Source organism: Hyaena hyaena, unplaced genomic scaffold (assembly GCF_003009895.1).
Source record: "Hyaena hyaena isolate Hyena2069 unplaced genomic scaffold, ASM300989v1 scaffold_774, whole genome shotgun sequence".
In the NCBI taxonomy this organism is placed as follows: Eukaryota; Metazoa; Chordata; class Mammalia; order Carnivora; family Hyaenidae; genus Hyaena; species Hyaena hyaena.
The window spans coordinates 458,637-480,032 of record NW_024081406.1 but is presented as its reverse complement, the minus strand read 5'-3'; the positions used below and the strand labels follow the sequence as shown (position 1 = coordinate 480,032).

General features: G+C 37.6%; 2 protein-coding genes across 3 annotated transcripts in view; one reads left to right on the top strand and one right to left on the bottom strand.

Moving 5' to 3' along the window:
- Positions 1–18,240, bottom strand: part of NCAPG (non-SMC condensin I complex subunit G) — a 44,649-nt gene extending 26,409 nt beyond the window's left edge. The window contains exons 1-8 of the mRNA XM_039218718.1: positions 18,025–18,240; positions 16,912–17,115; positions 16,201–16,429; positions 13,581–13,726; positions 13,227–13,311; positions 12,025–12,217; positions 11,178–11,327; positions 971–1,111 (exon numbers count right to left, since the gene is read on the bottom strand). Coding sequence (XP_039074649.1) covers positions 971–1,111; positions 11,178–11,327; positions 12,025–12,217; positions 13,227–13,311; positions 13,581–13,726; positions 16,201–16,429; positions 16,912–17,115; positions 18,025–18,135 — 1,259 coding nt within the window. The 5' untranslated portion in view covers positions 18,136–18,240. The remainder of the gene's footprint in view (positions 1–970; positions 1,112–11,177; positions 11,328–12,024; positions 12,218–13,226; positions 13,312–13,580; positions 13,727–16,200; positions 16,430–16,911; positions 17,116–18,024) is intronic.
- A 187-nt stretch (positions 18,241–18,427) lies between these two features.
- Positions 18,428–21,396, top strand: part of DCAF16 (DDB1 and CUL4 associated factor 16) — a 12,230-nt gene continuing 9,261 nt past the window's right edge. For both annotated transcript variants that reach the window (XM_039218700.1, XM_039218699.1), the window contains exon 1: positions 18,428–18,571. The gene's annotated coding sequence lies outside the window, so the exon portion shown is untranslated. The remainder of the gene's footprint in view (positions 18,572–21,396) is intronic.

The window sequence follows — 21,396 nt, the reverse complement described above, 5'->3', positions numbered from 1 at the left end:
TTCTGTGTCTCCCTCTCTCTCTCTGCCCCTCTCTTGCTCATGCTCTGTCTCTCTCAAAAATAAATAAACATTAAAAAAATTTTTTTGCTCTGTCTCTCAAAAATAAATAAACATTAAAAAGTTTTTTAAAAAACTGTATACAGACTTTAGGTCAAAAATTCATGTCCTGCGAAAAAAATATTTATAATGATCCTACAATCTTTCATAAATCAACATGATGAAATGGCAAAATATCAGAAGTGAATCAAATCTTTAAATATATTACTAGTTGTCTCTGTAATAGAGACTTTTTAAAGCAAAACCTGCAATTTTATGATTTTGAAAAAAATTGAACGAGGAACTTGTACTTTCTGTATATATGAACAAAATGGACATGAACTATACAGGTCCACCTATATGCATATTTTTGCCCATAAATACAGTACAGTACAATTCCATAAACACAATATAGTACTGTATTTTCTCTTCTTTATGATTTTCTTATTTTTTCCTCTAGCTTCCTTTATTGTAAGGATATGGTCTATAATACATACAATATAGAAAATAGATGTTAACCAACTGTTTATGTCAATTTTTATGTTTATGCTGGTTGGCAAGACTTTCAGTCAATAGACTAATAATAGGTTTTTGATGACTCAAAAGTCATATACGGATTTCTGACTCCATGGAGGGACAGGAGATCAGTGCCCTTACCACTTCTCCCTGTTGCTCAACAGTCAATCACATATATGTATATACACATATATGTGTGGACATATGCACGCATACATACACATACATGTAAGTACTCATATATACCCACAGAGGAGGAGGGAGGGAAAGGGTTTATTTCCTGTTATATAATATAAGAGGAAAGAAAGAACTCTTGATAGAGGCAGTTTAAATATATTTAATCATATTATAACAGACTATATTTCAATACAGGATATTAGAAGAGCAAATTAGGAGAAAGGTTAATATTTAGACATACCTTCCTCCTTCTTCAGTTGTATCCAAAGACTTGATAATTAGAATCAATTGTTGACCTATAAACTCTTTTGACATCAAATTTCCAATATAGGAAAAATCATTTTTCTTTTCATCGTTAACAACTGGAATACACTGAATATAACTAAAACAAGCAGAATAAAATGTAAAATCTGTTAAAAAAACATTAAACAGTTCCCATGAAAGAATTTTCAGTTCATATCAGTCCAAATGTATATGAATGTTTATAACACATTATACTAATTTAACTTCAAGAATAAACTCTATGCTATTGTTACAAACTTTCGCAAACAAACTTATAGGCTTGAATCAAGAAGAATTTGGAAAATATATCCATTAGATTAGAATTTCTTACGGGGAATTTTCAAAAAGCACATATTTATATCTCTCAAATTGATAACATTATTTCAGTCACCAGTATTCTCAGTTATATAGTTCTGGATCCCTTAAACAAAATACAACTTTTCCATAAAGAACAAGGCTTCTCTCATCATCCCTGACCATCCTTTTGTTTAAAAGAATAGTAATAATAATCAATACGAATTACACAAGTAATCCATGAATACAATAACCTTTTGAAAAATCAGAAAAATATAGATAGCTTCATGAATTTGTACTTTTCCTTGCTTAGGGGCCCTACTAATATCTGTATTGTTCTTATTTTAGTGTAGATAGTCCTAAACAAGCACCATCAACTACCCTTTTATCCTTACCATCACTACCCAAATTAAAGCCTTTTATAACCCTCATCTAGATAATATTCAACAGCCTACCAGAAGGTCTCCCTTCTTCATGTGAACAAAAAAAGCTACTTGAAGGCAGAATTAGGGGTACCTGGGTGGCTCAGTCGGTTGAGCATCGGACTTCCCATCCGACTTCTGGCTCAGGTCATGATCTCACAGTTCAGGAGTTCAAACCCCGCCTTGGGCTCTGTACTGAGGGCTCAGAGCCTGAAGCCTGTTTCGGATTCTGTGTCTCCCTCTCTCTCTCTGCCCCTCCCCTGCTCTCGTGCTCTCTCTCAAAAATAAACAAACATTAAAAAATATATATTTTAAGGCAGAATTAAGAATTTAAGCTTAGACAACTCAGTACCTTTAGGTTGGTAAGTAATATGAAAAACAACACTCCTGATGAAAAATGTCATTTTTAAAATGCCAACCAAAATCAGGGCACCTAGGTAGTTCAGTTGGTTGAACATACAATTCTTGATCGTGGCTCAGGTAATCTCATATTTGTAAGATCAAGCCCCTCTATCTGGGTCAAGGGTGGAGCCCGCTTGGGACTTTTCTCTCTCTCTGCCCCTCTTCCACTCATGTACACACATGCATATACTCTCTCTCAAAATAAATAAATAAACTTAAAAATTTTTAAAAATTCGTGCACCTGGTTGGCTCAGTCGGTTAAGCAGCTAACTTCAGCTCAGTTTGTGGATTTGAGCCCACAGTGGGCTCTGTGCTAACAGCTCAGAACCTGGAGCCTGTTTCAGATTAAGTGTCTCCCTCTCTCTCTGTTCCTCCCCCACTCGCACTCTGTCTCTCTCAAAAATAAACATTAAAAAACATTAAAAAATAAATGTCAACAAAAATCAAGTTATAAAAGCTGCATCATTATGTATCTTTACATCTGCATCTTTAAAATGATAAACAAGAGGGGCGCCTGGGTGGCTTAGTCAGTTAAGCGTCCGACTTTCGCTTAGGTCATGATCTCGCGGTTTGTGGGTTCGAGCCCCGCATCAGGTTCTGTGCGGACTGCCGGCTCAGAGCCTGGAGCCTGCTTCAGAGTGTGTCACTCCCTCTCTCTCTGACCCTCCCCTGCTCACGCTGTCTCTCTCTCTCTCCTAGAAATAAATAAAACATTTAAAAAAATAAAAAAAAGAGGAGCTGCTTTTAAAAAAAAATAAAATAAAAAAATGATAAACAAGAGTAAATAAAAGCTCACAAATCTCTGGCCATGATACTGGCACCTTCAATGGCATCAACCATCCTCTGGGTTCTAGTAGAACACTAAAAGAAAGCTACAAAACTGGTAATTATCAAAATCAATAGATCAGTTAGAGTTACCAGTTTCTGAACAGCTAAAAAAACCTTCACTCATCTTTGAATCCCTCCTTACTTTTCCCATCCAGCTTTAGCACACTGCATAGCATCAAGACTGAGGGGTTTTTAAGTTAGCTCAAAGAGTAGTTACTTCATTAATAAGTTACAAATCTTGAACTGCATAAATACAACCTAAAATGGACCCATCAATTTTAATTACCACAAAATCATCTTTTTTAACCATTTTAAAACATATTCATTACAATGAGGAAAAGACTCAAGAAAAGAAAGCTTTTTTTCTTAAAGCTTTCTCCAGCAATTTATATAAGGTCTTTTCTAAAAATTGTTTTGGAGTCTCTTTTTCTTCCTCAAATTTGACAAGCCTGATTTAATATCCTTGATTTCTGAGTCGCCTGGGTAGCTCAGTTGGTTAATTGTCCAATTTGAGCTCAGGTCATGAGCTCGCGGTTTGTGAGTTTGAGCCCTGCTTCACATTCTGTGTCTCCCTTTCTCTCTGCTCTTCACCCGCTCATGCTCTTCTCTCAAAAGTGAACAGTAAAAAAAATCCATGATTTCTTTCTTTACATAAATACATCAATTAACAGGAAATTGTTTCATATCAGAATTCTGAATCAGTAACTCTTCCTGCTAAAAAATGTCTGAAAATAAATTTCTGAGATTATCAGGAAGAAATTTTTCCATTTAATTTTGTTTCTGTGCCTGAATAAACTAATCCTATCTAGTGATGTTCCTCCAAAAAGAAAACCATTCTATTTTCTAAAGTATTCTTTCAATAGTAATCAAACTACCATTTTCAAAGTTTTCTTCTTTACAAGTGAAAAAACACAAGCTGATTAAAGTTACCTATTTCAAAATTCACAGGTTAAGTGACAAAGGAAATATAAGAATCCCTGACTTCATAGAGCCAAAAAAACCAAGCTTCTTACCTGTATTTCAGTAAGAATTAATCTGTGAAGCAGTCCTTGAGAGCCTCTTCCTGTTATTTAAATATTTATTTCCTAATATTTTATTTTCTATAAGCATGTATACTATCATATCAATTCATATTAATCATTGCATCAAATTCCTTAATTTTGGAAACACTGCAACATGGCCCAAACAGCTTTATAATGAATACTCTAATATTAAACCTTGAAACATCTACTATTGAAACAGTAGATGCACATAGATTTTTTTTTTATGATATTACTATGAACTGAGACTGTAAGTATCCATATTGGCTCACATTTAAGATATTTATCCTGGATTAAATAATTTGCATACAAATTAAAACGCATTTATAGTTTTGCCTCCTGACTTATACTGAATCATGATAAGCAAAAGCAGAATACTATATTCCATACAAAGAGAATTCAGGCTTGTAATTCCTATCACATGGAAAAAGCTTTTCAAAAAAATGCATGAAGAAACAAAGTTATTAAAAACTCTACACACCAAAATCTATCAAAATATAGAACCTTTGGTCCAGCAATTTCATTTCTGGGAATCAACCCACAAAATCCCAAATGTACATAACAATCTATGGTTTAACAATTTACCAATGAAAACTGGAATCGTGTTAAATGTCCATTAACAGAGAAGTAAATAAAATATTGTCTTCATACTATAAAATAGCATGTTGTTAAGAGTGTGATAAATTTATATATGCCAACATATAATGATATCAGATATAAATAGTTGGGGAAAAAATGTATGTATAGTGTGATATTTTTAAAAAAATTATAGGGGCGCCTGGGTGGCTCAGTCGGTTGAGCATCCGACATCAGCTCAGGTCATGATCTCACGGTTAGTGGGTTCAAGCCCCGCACTCGGCTCTGTACTGACAGCTAGCTCAGAGCCTAGAGACTGCTCCAGATTCCGTATCTCCCTCTCTCTCTCACCCTCCCCTGCTCACGCTGTCTCTCTCTCTCTCTCTCAGAATAAAACATTTTTAAAAATTATGTATTTTAATATATGTGCTTATAAATGTAAAGAAGAGGTTTGAAAGTATATACCCCAAATTGTTAACTCTAAGATAAATGGAATTGAGGAATTAGAGGATGACAGAAAATTTCCAGGGGCACCTGGGTGGCTCAGGCAGTTAAGTGACCAACTCTTTAGATTTCTGCTATGGTCATGATCTCATGGTTGTGAGAGCGAGCCCTATGATAGATAAGTTATGCACTGACCATGGAACCTGCCTGGGAGTCTCTCTCCCTCTGTCCATCCTACACACGCTCTTGCTCTCTCAAAATAAACATTTAGAAGAAGAAAACTTTCCGTATTTTTCTTCTACATGTTTCTATATTTGAATTTTGACAAATTTGTTTTAATAGTGTGATTTTAAAGTAAAATTAAAAATCAGAATTAAAATAAAGAAAAAGACGTATTTCGAAAAAAAGTTTTTTAAAAGTTTATTTATTTTTGAGAGAAGGAGAGAGACAGTGTGAGCGGGGGATGGCAAAAGAGAGGAAGACACAGAATCTGAAGCAGGCTTCAGGCTCTGAGCTGTCAGCACAGAGCCCGCTGCAACAAAGGGCTTGAACTCACAAACCGTGAGATCATGACCTGAGCTAAAGTCGGACACTTAACAATGAGTCACACAGGTACCCCTGAAAAAAAAAAAAAAAAGCCAAATAGCGATAATCTGAATACTAAAACTGGCCACAAAGGTTCACGTTGTCAGTCAGAAAACTGTGGCCCATGCACCATAGTCCATAGACTTCCACAGCACATAAGCTAAGAGTTTTACATTTTTAAGTGAAAGCTTATCTGTGTATGGATGTATACACAGCCATTTGAAAATAAATGCATATGGAAGAGGGAGGCAAGATGGTGGAGAAGTAGGGAGTTCCATGCATTTCGCTTCCACCCATCTCTCAAACAGAGAAAGCCTGAAGTCATAGAACACTGAGCCACAGGAGTTTGGGAAGAGAAAGAGACAGAGCACACTGGGAAGGCAACCTCATAAGTGCATGAGTGCGAACTGGGGAAGATAAAAGCGGCAGAGACCTGAGACACGGAGGGAGGGGAGGGAGCCCGGCTCGCAGGCAGCCTCGGTGAGCAGAGGGGAAAAGAAAGAGCACCTGAAACTGCTAATAGAACTGTCCCTGGAGAAGAGAAAAATCTCGGCTTGGAAGGAGTGTTTTTAGTTCTAGCTGGGGTGCTGACTTTGAACTAGGTGCCCCCGGTCCCAGAGGGCTCCAGGAATAATTGCTCTGCTGCGCTCCTGGCACCAGGCTAGACCCTCGGCAGCGCCGAGGGGGCAGATCCCAGGCTGTGCCGCCACTTGACCCCGGAGGCTCTGAGGCTGCGCCACATCCCCCCCACCTCGACCCCTGGCAGCAGGGAAGTATCGACTTGTGGGAATGTGTTTAAGGCGGTATCAATAAAGCGTGTGGACTGGGACCTGGAAACGAGGCAGGGCGTGGGGCATAGAACAGCCCATCTTGTCTACGCCCGCAGCACAGGGAGATCAGAACCAAAGGAGTGATTTGTAACGCTGAGTTTCAGAAAAGACTGGGGCAACCCCATTTTTCTCCCTAACTACCAGGCAGGGCCTCAGGGAGATACCAGAGACACCACCACAAGCATGAATCCCACAAAGGACACAATGACTCTAAACCCCTATTTTTCAATAATAACACAATGTAAATGGGCTGAATGCTCCAATCAAAAGACATGGGGTAGCAGAATGGATAAAAAAAACAAAATCCATCTATTTGCTGTCTACAAGAGACTCATTTTAGATCTGAGGACACCTTCAAATTGATAGTAAGGGGAGGGAGAAATATCTATCATACTACTGGACATCAAAAGAAAGCTGGAGTAGTCATATTTATATCAGACAAACTGGACTTTAAAGTAAAGACAGTAACAAGGGATGAAGAAGGGCATCATATAATTACAGGGTCTATCCATAAGGAAGACCTAACAATTATAAATGTCTATGCACCAATATGGAAGCACCCAAATACATAAAATAATTAATCATAAACAGAAACAATCTAATGGGTAGGAATGTGCTAATAGCAGGGAACTTTAATACTCCACTTATAGCAATGGATAGATCTACCTGACAGAAAATCACTAAAAAAACAATGGACTTGAATGACACATTGGACGAGACAGATTTGACAGATATATTTAGAACTCTACATCCTGAGGCCATGGAATTCACTTTCTTCTCAAGTGCGCATGGCACGATGTCCAAGATGGATCACATACTGGGACATAAAGTAGCCCTCAATAAATATAAGAGTCAAGACCATACCATGCACACTTTCAGATTATGATGCTATGAAACTTGAAATCAACTACAGGAAAAAGTCTAGAAAACCTCCAAAAACAAGGAGGTTAAAGAATACCCTACTAAAGAACGAATGGGCCAATCAGGCAATTAGAGAAGAAATTAAAAAACATATGGAAACAAATGAAAATGAAAATACAATAATTCAAATTCTACGGGATGAGGCAAAGGTAATCCTAAGAGGAAAGTACATTGCACTCCAGGCCTACTTCAAGAAATTAGAAACAGTGCAAGTACAAAATCTAACAGCTCACCTAAAGGAACTAGAGGCAGAGCAACAAGAGCACCCTAAGCCTAGTAGAAGAAGAGAAATAATAAAAATCAGGGCAGAAATAAACACTACAGAAACAAAAAAAAACAGTTGAACAGGTCAACGAAACCAAGAGTTGGTTTTTTTGAAAAAATAAAATTGACAAACCTCTAGCCAGGCTTCTCTAAAAGAAAAGAGAGAGCACCCAAATAGATAAAATCATGAATGAAAATGGACTCATTACAAGTAACCCCTCAGAAATACAAGCAATTATCAGGAAATACTATGAAAAATTATGTGCCAACTAACTAGACAAACTTAGAAGAAATGAACAAATTCCTAAACACACACTCATATGGGAAGAGAAAAAATCTGAACAGACCCATAACTAGTGAGGAAATTGAATCAGTTATCAAAAATCTCCCAACAAGTAAGAGCCCTCGACCAGATGGCTTCCCCAGGGAATTCTACCAGACATTTAAATCAGTGTTAATACCCATTCTTTTCAAGCTATTCCAAAAAACAGAAATGGAAGGAAAACTTCCAGACTCATTCTACGAAGCTACCATTGCTTTGATTCCCAACCAGACAGAGACCCAGCAAAAAAACAGAACTACAGGCTAATATCCTTGATGAATACAGATGCAAAAATTCTCAACAAGATACTTGCAAATGGAATTCAACAACACATAAAAAGAAATTATCCACTATAATCAAGTGGGATTCATTCCTGGGTTACAGGGCTGATTCAGTATTCGCAAATCAATCAATGTGATGCATCACATTAACAGAAAAGATAGATGCAGAAAAAGCATCTGACAAGACACAGCATCCCTTCTTAATAAAGATCCTCAAGAAAGTTGGGATAGAAGGAACTTACTTAAACACCATAAAAGCCATCTATGAGAAGCCCTCAGCTAACATCATCTTCAATGGGGAAAAACTGAGAACTTTCCCCGAGATCAGGAACACGACAGAGATGTCCACTCTCACCACTGTTGTTTAACATAGTGTTGGAAGTCCTAGCATCAGCAATCAGACAACAAAAGGAAATAAAAGGCATCAGAACTGGCAAAGAAGAAATCAAACCTTCCCTTTTCGCAGACGACATGATACTCGACATAGAAAACCCGACAGACTCCTCCAGAAGCCTACTAGAACTGATCCAAGAATTCAGCCAAGTTGCAGGGTACAAAATCAACGTAAAGAAATCAGTTGCATTTTTATACACCAACAATGAAGCAACAGAAAGAGAAATCAAGAAATTGATCCCATTCACAATTGCACAAAAAAACATAAAACCTAGGAATAAACCTAACCAAGGATACAAGAGATCTATATGATGAAAACTATAGAAAACTTATGAAGGAAATTGAAGAAGACACAAAGAAATGGAAAAACATTCCATCATCATGGATTGGAAGAATAAATATAGTTAAAATGTTATTACTACCCAAAGCAATCGACACATTCAATGCAATCCCAATCAAAATTACAACAGCATTCTTCTCAAAACCAAAACTATCCAAAAATTTGTATGGAACCATAAAAGACCCCGAATAGCCAAAGTAATATTGAAGAATAAAACCAAAACGGGAAGTATCAACATCCCAGACTTTAGCCTCTACTACAAAGCTGTCATCATCAAGACAGCATGGTATTGGCACAAAAACAGACACATTGACCAATGGAACAGAATTGAGAACTCAGAAGTGGACCCAAAAGTATACAGCCAACTAATCTCTGACAAAGCAGGAAAGAGTATCAAATGGAAAAAAGACAGCCTCTTTAACAGATGGTGTTGGGAGAACTGGACAGCAACATGCAGAAGAATGAAACTAGATCATTTTCTCACACCATACACAAAAATCAACTCAAAATGGATAAAGGACCTGAACGTGAGACAGGAAACCATCAAAACCCTAGAGGAGAAAGCGGCAAAAAACTTCCTTGACTTCAACCACAGCAATTTCTTACTTGACACATCCCCAAAGGCAAGGGAATCAAGAGCAAAAATGAACTCCTGAGACCTCATCAAGATAAAAAGCTTCTGCACCAAAGGAAATAATCAATAAAACTAATACGGCAACTGATAGAATGGGAAAAGGCAGTTGCAATGACATATCAGATAAAGGGCTAGTATCCAAAATCTATAAGGACCTCACCAAACTCCACACCCAAAAAACAAATAATCCAGTGAAGAAATGGGCAGGATACATGAACAGACACTTCTCCAAAGAGGACATCCAGATGGCCAAAAGACGCATGAAACGATGCTCAGCGTCCCTCATCATCAGGGAAATACAAATCAAAACCACACTGAGATACCACCTCATGCCAGTCAGAGTGGCTAAAATGAATAAATCAGGAGACTCTAGATTCTGGTGAGGATGTGGAGAAACAGGCACCCTCCTACATTGTTGGTGGGAATGTAAAATTGTGCAGCCCCTCTGGAAAACAGTATGGAGGTTCCTCAAAAAATTAACAATAGAATTCCCCTATGACCCAGCAGTAGCACTGCTAGGAATTTACCCAAGGGATACAGGAGGGCTGATGCATAGGGGCACATGTACTCCAATGTTCAGAGCAGCACTCTCAACAATAGCCAAAACGTGGAAAGAACCTAAGTGTCCATCAACTGATGAATGGATCAAGAAGATGTGTTATATTTATACAACGGAATATTACATGACAATGAGAAAGAATGAAATCTGGCCATGTGTAGCAACACAGATGGAACTAGAGGGTGTTATGCTGAGCGAAATAAGTCAGGCAGAGAAGGACAGATACCATATGTTCGCACATATAGGTGGATTAGGAGGAAGCCAGTGGACTACGACGCGTGAGAAGAAGGGGAAAAATAGTTGGGGAGAGGGAGGGAGGCAAACCATGAGACTGCTGAATGCTGAAAACAAATTGAGGGCTGATGAGGGTGGGGGAGAGGGGAAGGGGGTGATGGGCACGGAGGAGGGCACTTGTTGGGATGAGTACTGGGTGCTATATGGTAACCAATTTGACAAACTATTTAAGAAAAAAATTAAAAAAAAAAAAAGTAACTGCAAATAGAAAAAAAATAAAATCAAATAATAATATCACAAAAAAAGAAAATAAATGCATATGGAAATTTTATGAATTTCAGTGTCCATAAACGTTGATAAAAGTTTTATCAGAAAACAGTTACAATCATACATCACATATTCTTTGGCTGCTTTTGTATCATCACAGTGTAGTTTTTATTATGACACAGCATAGCCTGCAAGCCCTAAACATTTACCATCTGACCCTTAGAAAAGGTTTGCCAACCAATTTCAAAGAGTAACACACCATCATTATCAACTTTATTTACAAATATTGATATTCACAACCTAACAACTTTAAGGAAATATCCTTAAACGTGCTGACTTGTTGCTTTCATTATACTGTCCAGTACAGAATATTCTTCAGAGAGACTCAATGTACATTCCTATTTATCCTTGCCTATCCAAAAAAAAAATGTTTTCTGATTCCCAACCAAGCATGACTCTGAGGGAGGGGATGAGAGGTGACACATACAGCACCAAAAGTACATTACAAAAATAAGGAAAAAAAATTTTACCTTAGTAAATACTCTGCATATACTACAGGCTCCGGCAAAATCTGCTCCAAAACTTCTTCACCTTCATCTCCTTTCGATTTCACATATTCACAAAGGACACGCCAATACAAAGCATTTTCAGGAGTTAATGTTTCCACTGGAATCAGTTTCCTTCATTTAAAAGGGAGAGAATAAGACAAAACATAAGCTTAATATCCAGGTAAAAGTCTGAACTGAGTAAGGGCATCTGGGTGGCTCAGTCAGTTAAACATCCATCTCTTGATTTTGACTCAGGTCATGATCTCACACTTTATGAGATCAAGTCCCAAGTTGGGCTCTGCATTGACAGCAAGGAGCCTGCTTCGGACTCTCTCTCTCCCTTTCTCTCTGCCCATCCCACATTCATACAGGCTCATGTGCACTCTCTCTGTGTCTCTCTCTCAAAATAAAGTTAAAAAATTTTTTTGAACTGAGTATAAAAAATGGGAAAAGCAGACTTGATTTATAACCAGCACCCTTTTAATTACAAAGTCATTAACTTATCCACAATACACAAATAAAAACATTGAAAGCAAAAGAAAAAAAAATCAAACATACAATAGGGATGCATGTTGTTGGATTTTCCATGGTAAGCTAATGCAAAAAACAAAATAACAATGAGAAAAAAAATGCAGCTAAAGTTGTCTATGCAGATAAAGTGGTTAAGTTCTTATGCAAGAAGGAAAAAAGAAAAAGACATCTACCACAGTAAAGAAAACATAAGTGGAGTAGATAAAAGGTGTTGATACAATCTGAAGTAATCAGAAAAGGGGACTAATTTTAATTGCATAGGTTCATCATTATCACATTTCAAATAATGAATATATACCTGCCATCATTATTTTTACAGATTTCTGCCAGCTCATTAAGAGGAGTCACTGAAAATAAGGCATTCAGAACAGAGACTGCCACTTCAGAAGAATTTTCCACATCTAACCGATGAAGCAACTCTAATATATTTCCTTCAGTGAAACGTAACCAGCCTTGGAGAAGATGCTTCTGCATTGCTTGTTTTACAGCATCTGTTAAAGTCATTTGAAATATAAGTGAACAGAGGCTCCCTCTAGCTTCCATTTCCTATATTTTGTCTGTATTAATTGCCTTTTATCATCAGATCAGTGTTGACATAAAATTAGTATTAACAGTAAAAATGGAAAGAGACTAAGAGGAAGAACAAAGAAAATTACTAATGAAAAAAATAAAAGTACAATAATATTGCAAAAGTCACTATGCTGTCCACTTCCAAATAATAATGGAAAGGTTCAAACCAAATACTCAACCACCATCAGAGCCTCCAAACTAATTGCATTCCTTCTCCCCTGGGATCACTGGGCTTCAAGTGTTGGTCCTGACAGCTATTATTTCACCCATTGCCTGACTTCATCTATTACATGGTTGCTACTTGCAATAGTGAATCACACAAGCATATATCACTGAACAAAATTTATTCTTAGTTTTCAAGTCATCCTCTTAGTCATTAGTCCTCTGACAATGTTTTGAAACTCAAGTTTTCTTGCTAGACCAAAATTAAGCCGTCTGAGCCTTCTCAAGGGGGCTGGAAATTTAAAATATATCATTCCTCATCATTCCCACAAGCAGATTCTCCAGTTTTAACAAAGAGAAAAGAATTTTTAAAAGGTAGGAAAATTATACTAGTCTGATCATTCCTAAATTCTGTTTCTGCAGCACAGGATGCATTCCTATCAAGATATACACAAAGCTGATAGATGGCACATTTCTAGAAGAGAGAGAGTTCAAAAAGATATCCTGCCCTACATCTCATATAAATTAGCTATGCAACCTTAAGATATAGTTTCTTTATCTGTAAAACACAGGAAAATTAAACTCTACTCCTTTAATTACTGGAATCTTTAACCCTATGAAATGTTTTCTACATACCATGCTAAATTTTTACAGACTGAGGTAATGATAGGCTTACTTCACATAATTAAGGACACATGTTTTCTAAATCTTTTAAGTCTACTAAGCCAAAATTAACTAAAGTTTTGTATTTAAAGAAGTCAATCTTACCTGATCTGTCATTAAGACCTTGTTGAAGGAGCATCACTCTCTGAGCAATAGACATAGCTCTCATATGAACCTTTTCAGCTAAAACCTTAAAAAGATAGTAATAATAATAAGGTGGTCATTAAACGTAACATAGTTTATATATTTCATAACCAGTAATATCTCCATCATCTAAGAAAATAACCCATAATTTCTAAAACAAATAAATATCTGGAACACATTTAATATAATAAGATTTTACCTATAATACCTATACTTTCCATCCATTAAAATCTCATTGAAGAAACCATTACATGCCAAATTATTTTTCAAAAGTATTTTAAGAATATACGTATAGAAGTTATTAGACTGACTTACTTGATAAGCCAGCTTTCTGACAGCCTCCTTCACATCCTTGGTGCGCCCTACAATTTTTGGCAAAGTCTTTGCTGATGGTGCAATACAGGATAACACTGCCCGCCTAACTTCTGGATTTGAATCATTTTCAATCAAAGTAGTATATGCTAAAAATAAAGCAATACATTTTAGTACACTAAAATAAATATTAGTGTACACTAAATTATTTAGTACACTAAAATAAATAAATATGTAAAGAAATATTCATTTAGCCACAGTCATAAGATAACCGATATTTTGATATTTAACGATATCCTTAAAACAATATTCATTTTTTAGTCTTACACATTTAATTTTACCTGAAGATTTTTCTTCTGCCAACTTCCCCTAAAAAACCAGAAGAGGAGCACCTAGGTGGCTCAATCGATTGAACATCTGACTCTTGATTTTGGCTCAGGTCATGATCTCACAGTTGGTAAGTTTGAGCCCCACACGGCACTGGCAGGACATAGCCTGCTTGGGATTCTCTCTCCCTCTTTCTCTGCGCCTCTCTCTCTTTCAAAATAAACTTTTAAAAAGAACTGAATAAGAAATTTGTCAAAGGACTAGGCACAAAGGCTAAAATTGAAAACAAAGAGCCCTAAAGATCATGCAAAAATTTATCATTAAGATTATGTCTTTGCAACTCTTCAAGATTAGTTTATTTTAAACTAATAAGACTTTTTAAAGGGCTCATTATTTTGATTTTTAATGAGTCCTAAAGAAGTTACTTCTGATTTTACTCACTGAAACAAAATCCATTTCCTGCATTTAAATATTCATTCACCTCTACTTCTCAAATTTTCCCCATCTTTATAATTAAATACATATTGACTACCAAACGTATATTTTATACAATATTATGTGTACCATTTTACATCAAAAAATATTAACTATCATTAGTTATCAAAACTGATTATAAACCTAGTAAGAGGGACAAAAAGTGAAAAAGTGCCCAAAATGTGGCCAGACATATATAGAAAATTGGAATATGACTATCTTTATGAGCCCAGAAGTAGAGAAAAATTTGTTAAATGAAAGACAGAAAATGGAAATCAAAAGGAAAAAAGTGCAAATCATAATAAAGGCAGAGATTGAGTAAATTGACATTAGGAGTTTCTGTCGAACAAGACATCCCAACGAGAGTGAAACAAAGAGCCATCTAAAGTTGAAAGAGATCTACAATTCATATAAACCAAAAATTTCTTTCCAAAATATACAACAAATTCCAGTAAATAAGTCAGACCAAGAGAAAAATGAGAACACATTATGAGACATTATCTAGAAGAAATGTAACTGTTAAATAATGAAAAGATACATAAAAAGGATATATATTATACACACAACTAGATTAACAAAAATTTTTAAATCCGACAGTATCAAACACTGGAGATAACATGGATCAACGAATGCTTTTATTCACTGTTACTGGGAATATTAGTTGATAAACTATTTTGCAGAACACTTGCACCTTATGTGATAAAGTTGAATGCATACATATCCCAACAACTTCACTCTAGGTATACACCCTAGAAACTCTTTAACCTGTGCACCAGAAGCCCGGTATAAGGAAGTTCATAGCAACAACATCATTTTTTCAGAGCAAAATAACTGGAAACTAGGCCTATCAATATTAGAAATAATAAACTGTGTCACATTCATACAACAGAACACTATAAGACAGTAAATAAGGGGAACCTGGGTGGCTCAGTCGGTTAAACGACTGACTTTGGATCATGATCTCATGGTTCAGTTTGTTAGTTTGAGCCCCACACAGGGCTGTCTGCTGTCAGCACAGAGCCTACTTGGGATCTTTCTGTCCCATTGTCTCTCTCTCTCTTTCTCTGTCCCATTGTCTCTCTCTCTCTCTCTCTCTCTCTCTCTCTTTCTGTTCCTCCCCCATTTCTGCCATCTCTCTCAAATAACAAACATTTTTAAAAATATAAAACAGTAAATAAATATATCAACATGGATGAATGTTACAATTAGAAGTAATGTTGAAAGCAGAATATGATTCATAGCGCATACAAAATGATAGGCAAAACTTTTTAGAGATACACACAGATGGCTGCTTAAACACAAAGACAAAATAATAATTAACAAAAAATTCAGGATAATCATGAACTCTGAGAGAGTGATAAAATCGGAGTGGGATATAAGACCGGCTTCAAAGGAACTGATGATGCTCTATACTTTGTTTAATGTTTATTTTTTGAGAGAGAGAGAAAGACAGACAGACAGACAGAATCTGAAGCAGGCTCCAGGCTCTATACTGAGCTGTCAGTACAGAGCCCAACACAGGATTCGAACTCATGAACCGTGAGATCATGACCTGAGCCAAAGTTAGATGCTCAACTAACTGAGCCACCCAGGTCCCTCGATGTTCTGTTTTTTTAAGCTGGGTGGTGGCTACTTGGGTATTTTTAAAAATCATATATTTTTACATATATATATAATATACATGTATAAAACTATACTCTTCCATAGAAAGAGAAAGCCAGAGAGAGAAAATATTAAAAAAACACACACAAAAATAACCCTCTCTAATGAGAATTTAACAAAGTCAAGGAAACTGAAACAGAATTTAGGAAGCTACACATACCTTTAACCACCGGACATTCATCATCTTTGGGATCCTGAAGTCGTGAAAGAGCCAGAACTGCCTGTATCCTTACATTTGGAATCTTATCTTTCAATCTAATAAGCATGGCTTCATTAATTTTATCAAACAAATCATCATCAATCTGGGCATTTTCTGGCATACTTCCCAACAGCTTGTTTATGAGCTGGCACGCTCTAAATCTAACTGCATTGCTGTTTGCTTCGTGAGACTGAAACGGGAACAAATCAAAATTTATTTACAGTCACACGCCACTTGAATCCTATAGGTTTAGAGTGCAAAAAGTTACCAAATTCACTACCTGCAGAGCAACAAGATTACCTTGATCCATATGCATACTAAACATACATTATATCAAGTCCCACAATACACATGGCTCAAAGTAAGTATAAGCTGAATTACAAGGGCATACTTCCCTTGTAGGAATTCTTACTTTACTTGTAAAATAGTGAATTCATTTAAAACAAATGAGGTGAGAACCGGCTAACAGAGGTCATTAAAAATTTAACGCTGGAATTACTACAAGTCCACTTCTTAATGCTAGTGACAGTTCTCATATTTCATACAAAAGGCAGACTCATTCACATTTTCTCAGTTACAAAATATTTCATTCTCTAAAACATACAAACTTCCATGGCCGTTTTAACATAGTAAATCTTTCTACATACTTCCCCAAAGTTCTAGTTTTCACACCTTTAAAAGAAAGGTAAATAAATAATTTAGAATGCCACCATCTTCCTCTTCCTCGTCATCTTCCGGATCAGATTGGTGAAATGAAGTAACAAACTTTGCTGCGAACTCCATTACTCTCTCCACGGCGGGCTCACGTTTATAGACCACCATGGCGTACTTAAGGTAGTGAACAAACTCCTCATGAAAAACGGTCTTATCATCCATCTGAAAGACAAAAAGAAACCGTTCACAAACCGCATTGATAGAATCCCTCTTTCCCAACAGTAAGCTAAGACTGTTGAAAGCACTACTCACAATTACGCCAAAATCATTATTTAGTAAACTCTCAGGTGAGTTTCCAAACTATCGAAGGGATAAAATACGCAAATTTCTCTCCAGAGCAATTTACTTCCCAAGGAAGAAAACAAACGTGAATTTTGACCGTGAAAGGATTCCTTTGTTTTTTTTTTCTAAATACCCTTGAATCCTCAATATGCCTTGGTGCCAGTTTAGTAAAAACAAACAAACAAAAAAAACCCCGCTTCCTCCTGAAACAACCCAAAATCAACAGTGGCTTTCCTATTTTACCACATTTAGCCTTCCTTTTCCACAGCAATTTCCTTTTGATATAACTTTCACATCCTTTCATATTCTCAAGCCCGATTATATTGACTTTAATTTTTCTTGGATCTCAAGATCATTTCTTTTCCCGAAATTCACGGTCCAACTCTTCTCAGGGCACCACTCAAAACAGTATTTACATAAACAAGAAGAGCCAGGTCCTAATGATGAATTTGTTATTTGGTGATTCAATTCGATTCAACTGTAATTAATCTGACCGACGACCTGCCTTCCCGATGTACGTTCAGGATCCACCCAGCGGCCCAACAGCGCGCGGGGTCGCCTCGGTGCTCGCAAACGCTGTTCTCCGAATTCACAACGAACTAGCGGTCCGCGCCGGAGGCCGCAGGGGCGAGGAGCTGCCCGGGCGACCTCGGGCAGGTCCCCAGACCTTTCCGACCTGGGTGGGGAAGGTTAAGAAGTTTGGAATCCGGAGGGTCACAGGAGACCCCTGTGGGAGGCTGGTCCCGGGAGCGCAGGGGGGACTCCGGGCGAGGCTGGGGCCGCGCTTACCTTGCAGTAGGTGCGGCTCAGCGCCACCACCAGCTTCGCCTGGTTCTGGTGCGGCTGCTGCGCCAGCTGAAAGGCCTCCTTAACTGCCAGCAGCTTCTTCTCCGCCCCCATGGCGCCAGAACTTAGCCGGGACCACCCTCGTCCGCGCTGGGAGTACAACTAGCCCCACCGGCCGGAGGACCAGATTCCAAAACCGCCTTAGAGCTCGGGTCAGCCGCCCGCTGAGCGGCCAGGGCGGAGTTACCGCCAGAGCGTTCAAATAACTCCCTCGGGAGAAGCAAATACCGCGAGACTGCCGCGAGAGCGAGAGGAGATAGATCCACCTGCCTCAATTACGGCAGTTTGGGCGCATGCGCTTAGAATCCGAGCAGCAGGTCTTCGAGAGGGAAGTGGCGTTTGTAACAGGAGAGGGCGTTAGTTCTCCCGGAAGTGATACCGGCTGCTCGCCGAAGCGAGATGCGTCTGTCGGGACAGAGCTGGTCGTGCTAGGCCTAGCCGGGTCGTGCAGTTGGGCGTGGGGCGAGACAGAAGAAAGGATCCTCCATGGGTGAGAACAGGGAATCTGCTGAGGGGAACATTTCCTGCTCCGGCTAAAGGGGAGAAGGGAATCCCAGGTGTAAGGGTACCTGTGGAGATCCATCGAGAAGGATCTCCGGCGTGGGTACGGCCAGGCTTCCCTTGAGAAAGCAGACCGTTCTCCTTTCGCAGAGGGGAGCGTTACGTGGTGCCCTGATGGAAGCTGGCCTTGGTCATTTTAACCCTTAGGGAGCTGGTGGAGGGTCTGCAAGTAGGCAGTCTGGGAAGAGCTGCGGAGAGAGGCACGATTTAATTTAGATCCAGCTTATTCTAGACGTACCAGCTTTCGAGGCCTGGTTTACAGAGGTGCCTAACGGTGATGCATTCAACCACGAACACAGGGGATGGTGTTTAGGGTAGTGGTAAAGATAAATTTGCAATACCTTCAAGCAGGAACTAGGTCTTAAAAAAAGGGGGTGGGGGGATTATGTCAGACAAAAACGAACATCTCAGTACACACAGCCAGCTAAAGATTACAAAGTCACCTGTATACCTTTTTCCTATTGAATTACATTCTCTACAGCATTAAGGGCTTTTCTGAACTTATGTGTATGAAGAGCATACGAATAAGTCTCTGAAAAAAATACTGTATTGTTTTCGTGTTCTAACATTATATAAATAGTCATTTGCAAAAAAGAAAAAAAAAAACCCAGTCCTTTGCAACTTGCTTTTTTTTCAGTTAGTCTTGTTTTCGAGGTTTATACTTGGGAATACTTTTCATAGTAATAACTTATACCTTATGAACCCTTACAGACACTGTTCTAAACACTTTACTTCATCCAGTCCTTAACAAACAACACCTATAAGGTGACTTCTAGCTCCTTTTAAGATAAGGAAGCACAGACAGGTTGCTGTAGTTTTCTGTTGTGTGAATATGAGATCATTTATTTATCCATTCTCTTCATATTATACATAAAACACTATAGGTATTCAAATGCTAGTTAAAGTAATGAATATGGTAGTATTTGGGTTGCCTGTAATTTCAGAATTATCAAGAAGTCTAATATTGAAAAGGCAAGAAGGATGAGTATTTTAGATTAATCTGCTAGAGCAAAAGCACAGAGGCCCACAAATTCGTGGATACACTGCTAACATAATCTAACTATAGCTAAAACACAGAATGCCTGGAAAGTTGTGGAAAAAGAAACCCAGGAAGGGCATTAATTTCTTTAGCCAAGTATAACTTAAATATCATTTCAACATATAATCAACAGATCATTAGTGAAGTGATTCACATTCTCCTTTTCCCCTACTGAGCCTTTGAAATTTGGTATTATTCTACATTAGCCACAGGTGTGCTCCATAGACACATGGGGCCAGTGACTCCAGTACTGGACAGTGTGCAGCTATTCTCTTATTTTGAGAACCACTGCATATGCCATTTGTTTTTCAAGTAAAATTGGTAAATTAAAAATTAGAACAAGTATTTGGAGACATTTTTCTTATTTTGCAGCCTTTAATTGTTCAATTCTCTTTATGCTTTGGATGCCTGCTACCTTTATGACTCTAACTGTGAAGTTTCTAACAATATTGTCTCCTCTACTGTATTTTACTTGGTCGTCTCCCCACAAATGAGAGAGGACTTGGTATCATTTTGTGGTTACTGAAGGATGAGGCATCTGGCCACTAGAGGTCAGCCTAACTGTTTTGATTAGTTTTTTGTTTTGTTTTTTTTTTAATTAATAACATGTTTTTGTTTAATATATTTAGAACACTATCCAGAAAAAGAGAAAAAGGTACATTATAAAGTGAAGAGGCATCCTTTGTAATGGGAGAAAATATTTGCAAACAATATATCCTATGAGAGGTTAAAATCCAAAATATATAAGAAACTCCCAACAACTCAATCGCAAAAAAGCAAATAACCCAATTCAGTGAGCAGAGCACCTGAGCAGACATTTTTCCACAGACATACAGCTAACATGTATATGAAGAGATGCTCAGCATCACTGATCATCAGAGAAATGCAAATCAAAACCTAAATGAGATACTACCTCGCACCTGTTAGAATGACTATTATCAAAAAATCAAAAGATAACAAGTGTTAGTGAGGATGTAGAGAAAAGGGAACCCTTATACATGTTGGTGGGAATGTAAATTGATATAGCCATTATAGAAAACAGTCTGGAGGTTACTCAAAAAATTAAAACTAGAAATACCCTGTGATCCAGCAATCCTACTTCTGAGTATATATCCAAAAGAAATGAAGTCACTATCTCAAAGATAAATCTTCAGTACTGTGTTTAGTCACAGTAAGCCAAGATATGGAAACATTACTGTCCATCAATGGATGAACAGATAAAGAAAATGTGATTTGTATATAATGGAATATATTATAATATATTTAAGACTGAGGAGTATTAAAAAGTCTTCAGTCTTAAAAAGGAAGGAAATCCTGCAGTTTGCTACACCGTGGGCCAGCCTGGAGGGTATTCTACTAAGTGAAATAAGCCAGACACAGAGAGGCAAATATGTGTAATCCTATTTACATGTGGAATCAAAAAAGTCGAACTCATAGTAACAAAGAGTAGTATGGAAGTTATCAGTGGCTCTGGGAATGGAGGAAATTGGGGGATGTTGGACAGAATATAAAACTTTGAGTTATAAGATAATTTCTGGATGCTGAGGCATAGGAGCACATGTACCCCAATGTTCATAGCAGCACTCTCCACAATAGCTAAAACATGGAAAGAGCCTAAGTGTCCATCAACAGATGAATGGATCAAGAAGATGTGGTTTATCTATACCATGGAATACTACATGGCAATGAGAAACAATGAAATCTGGCCATGTGTA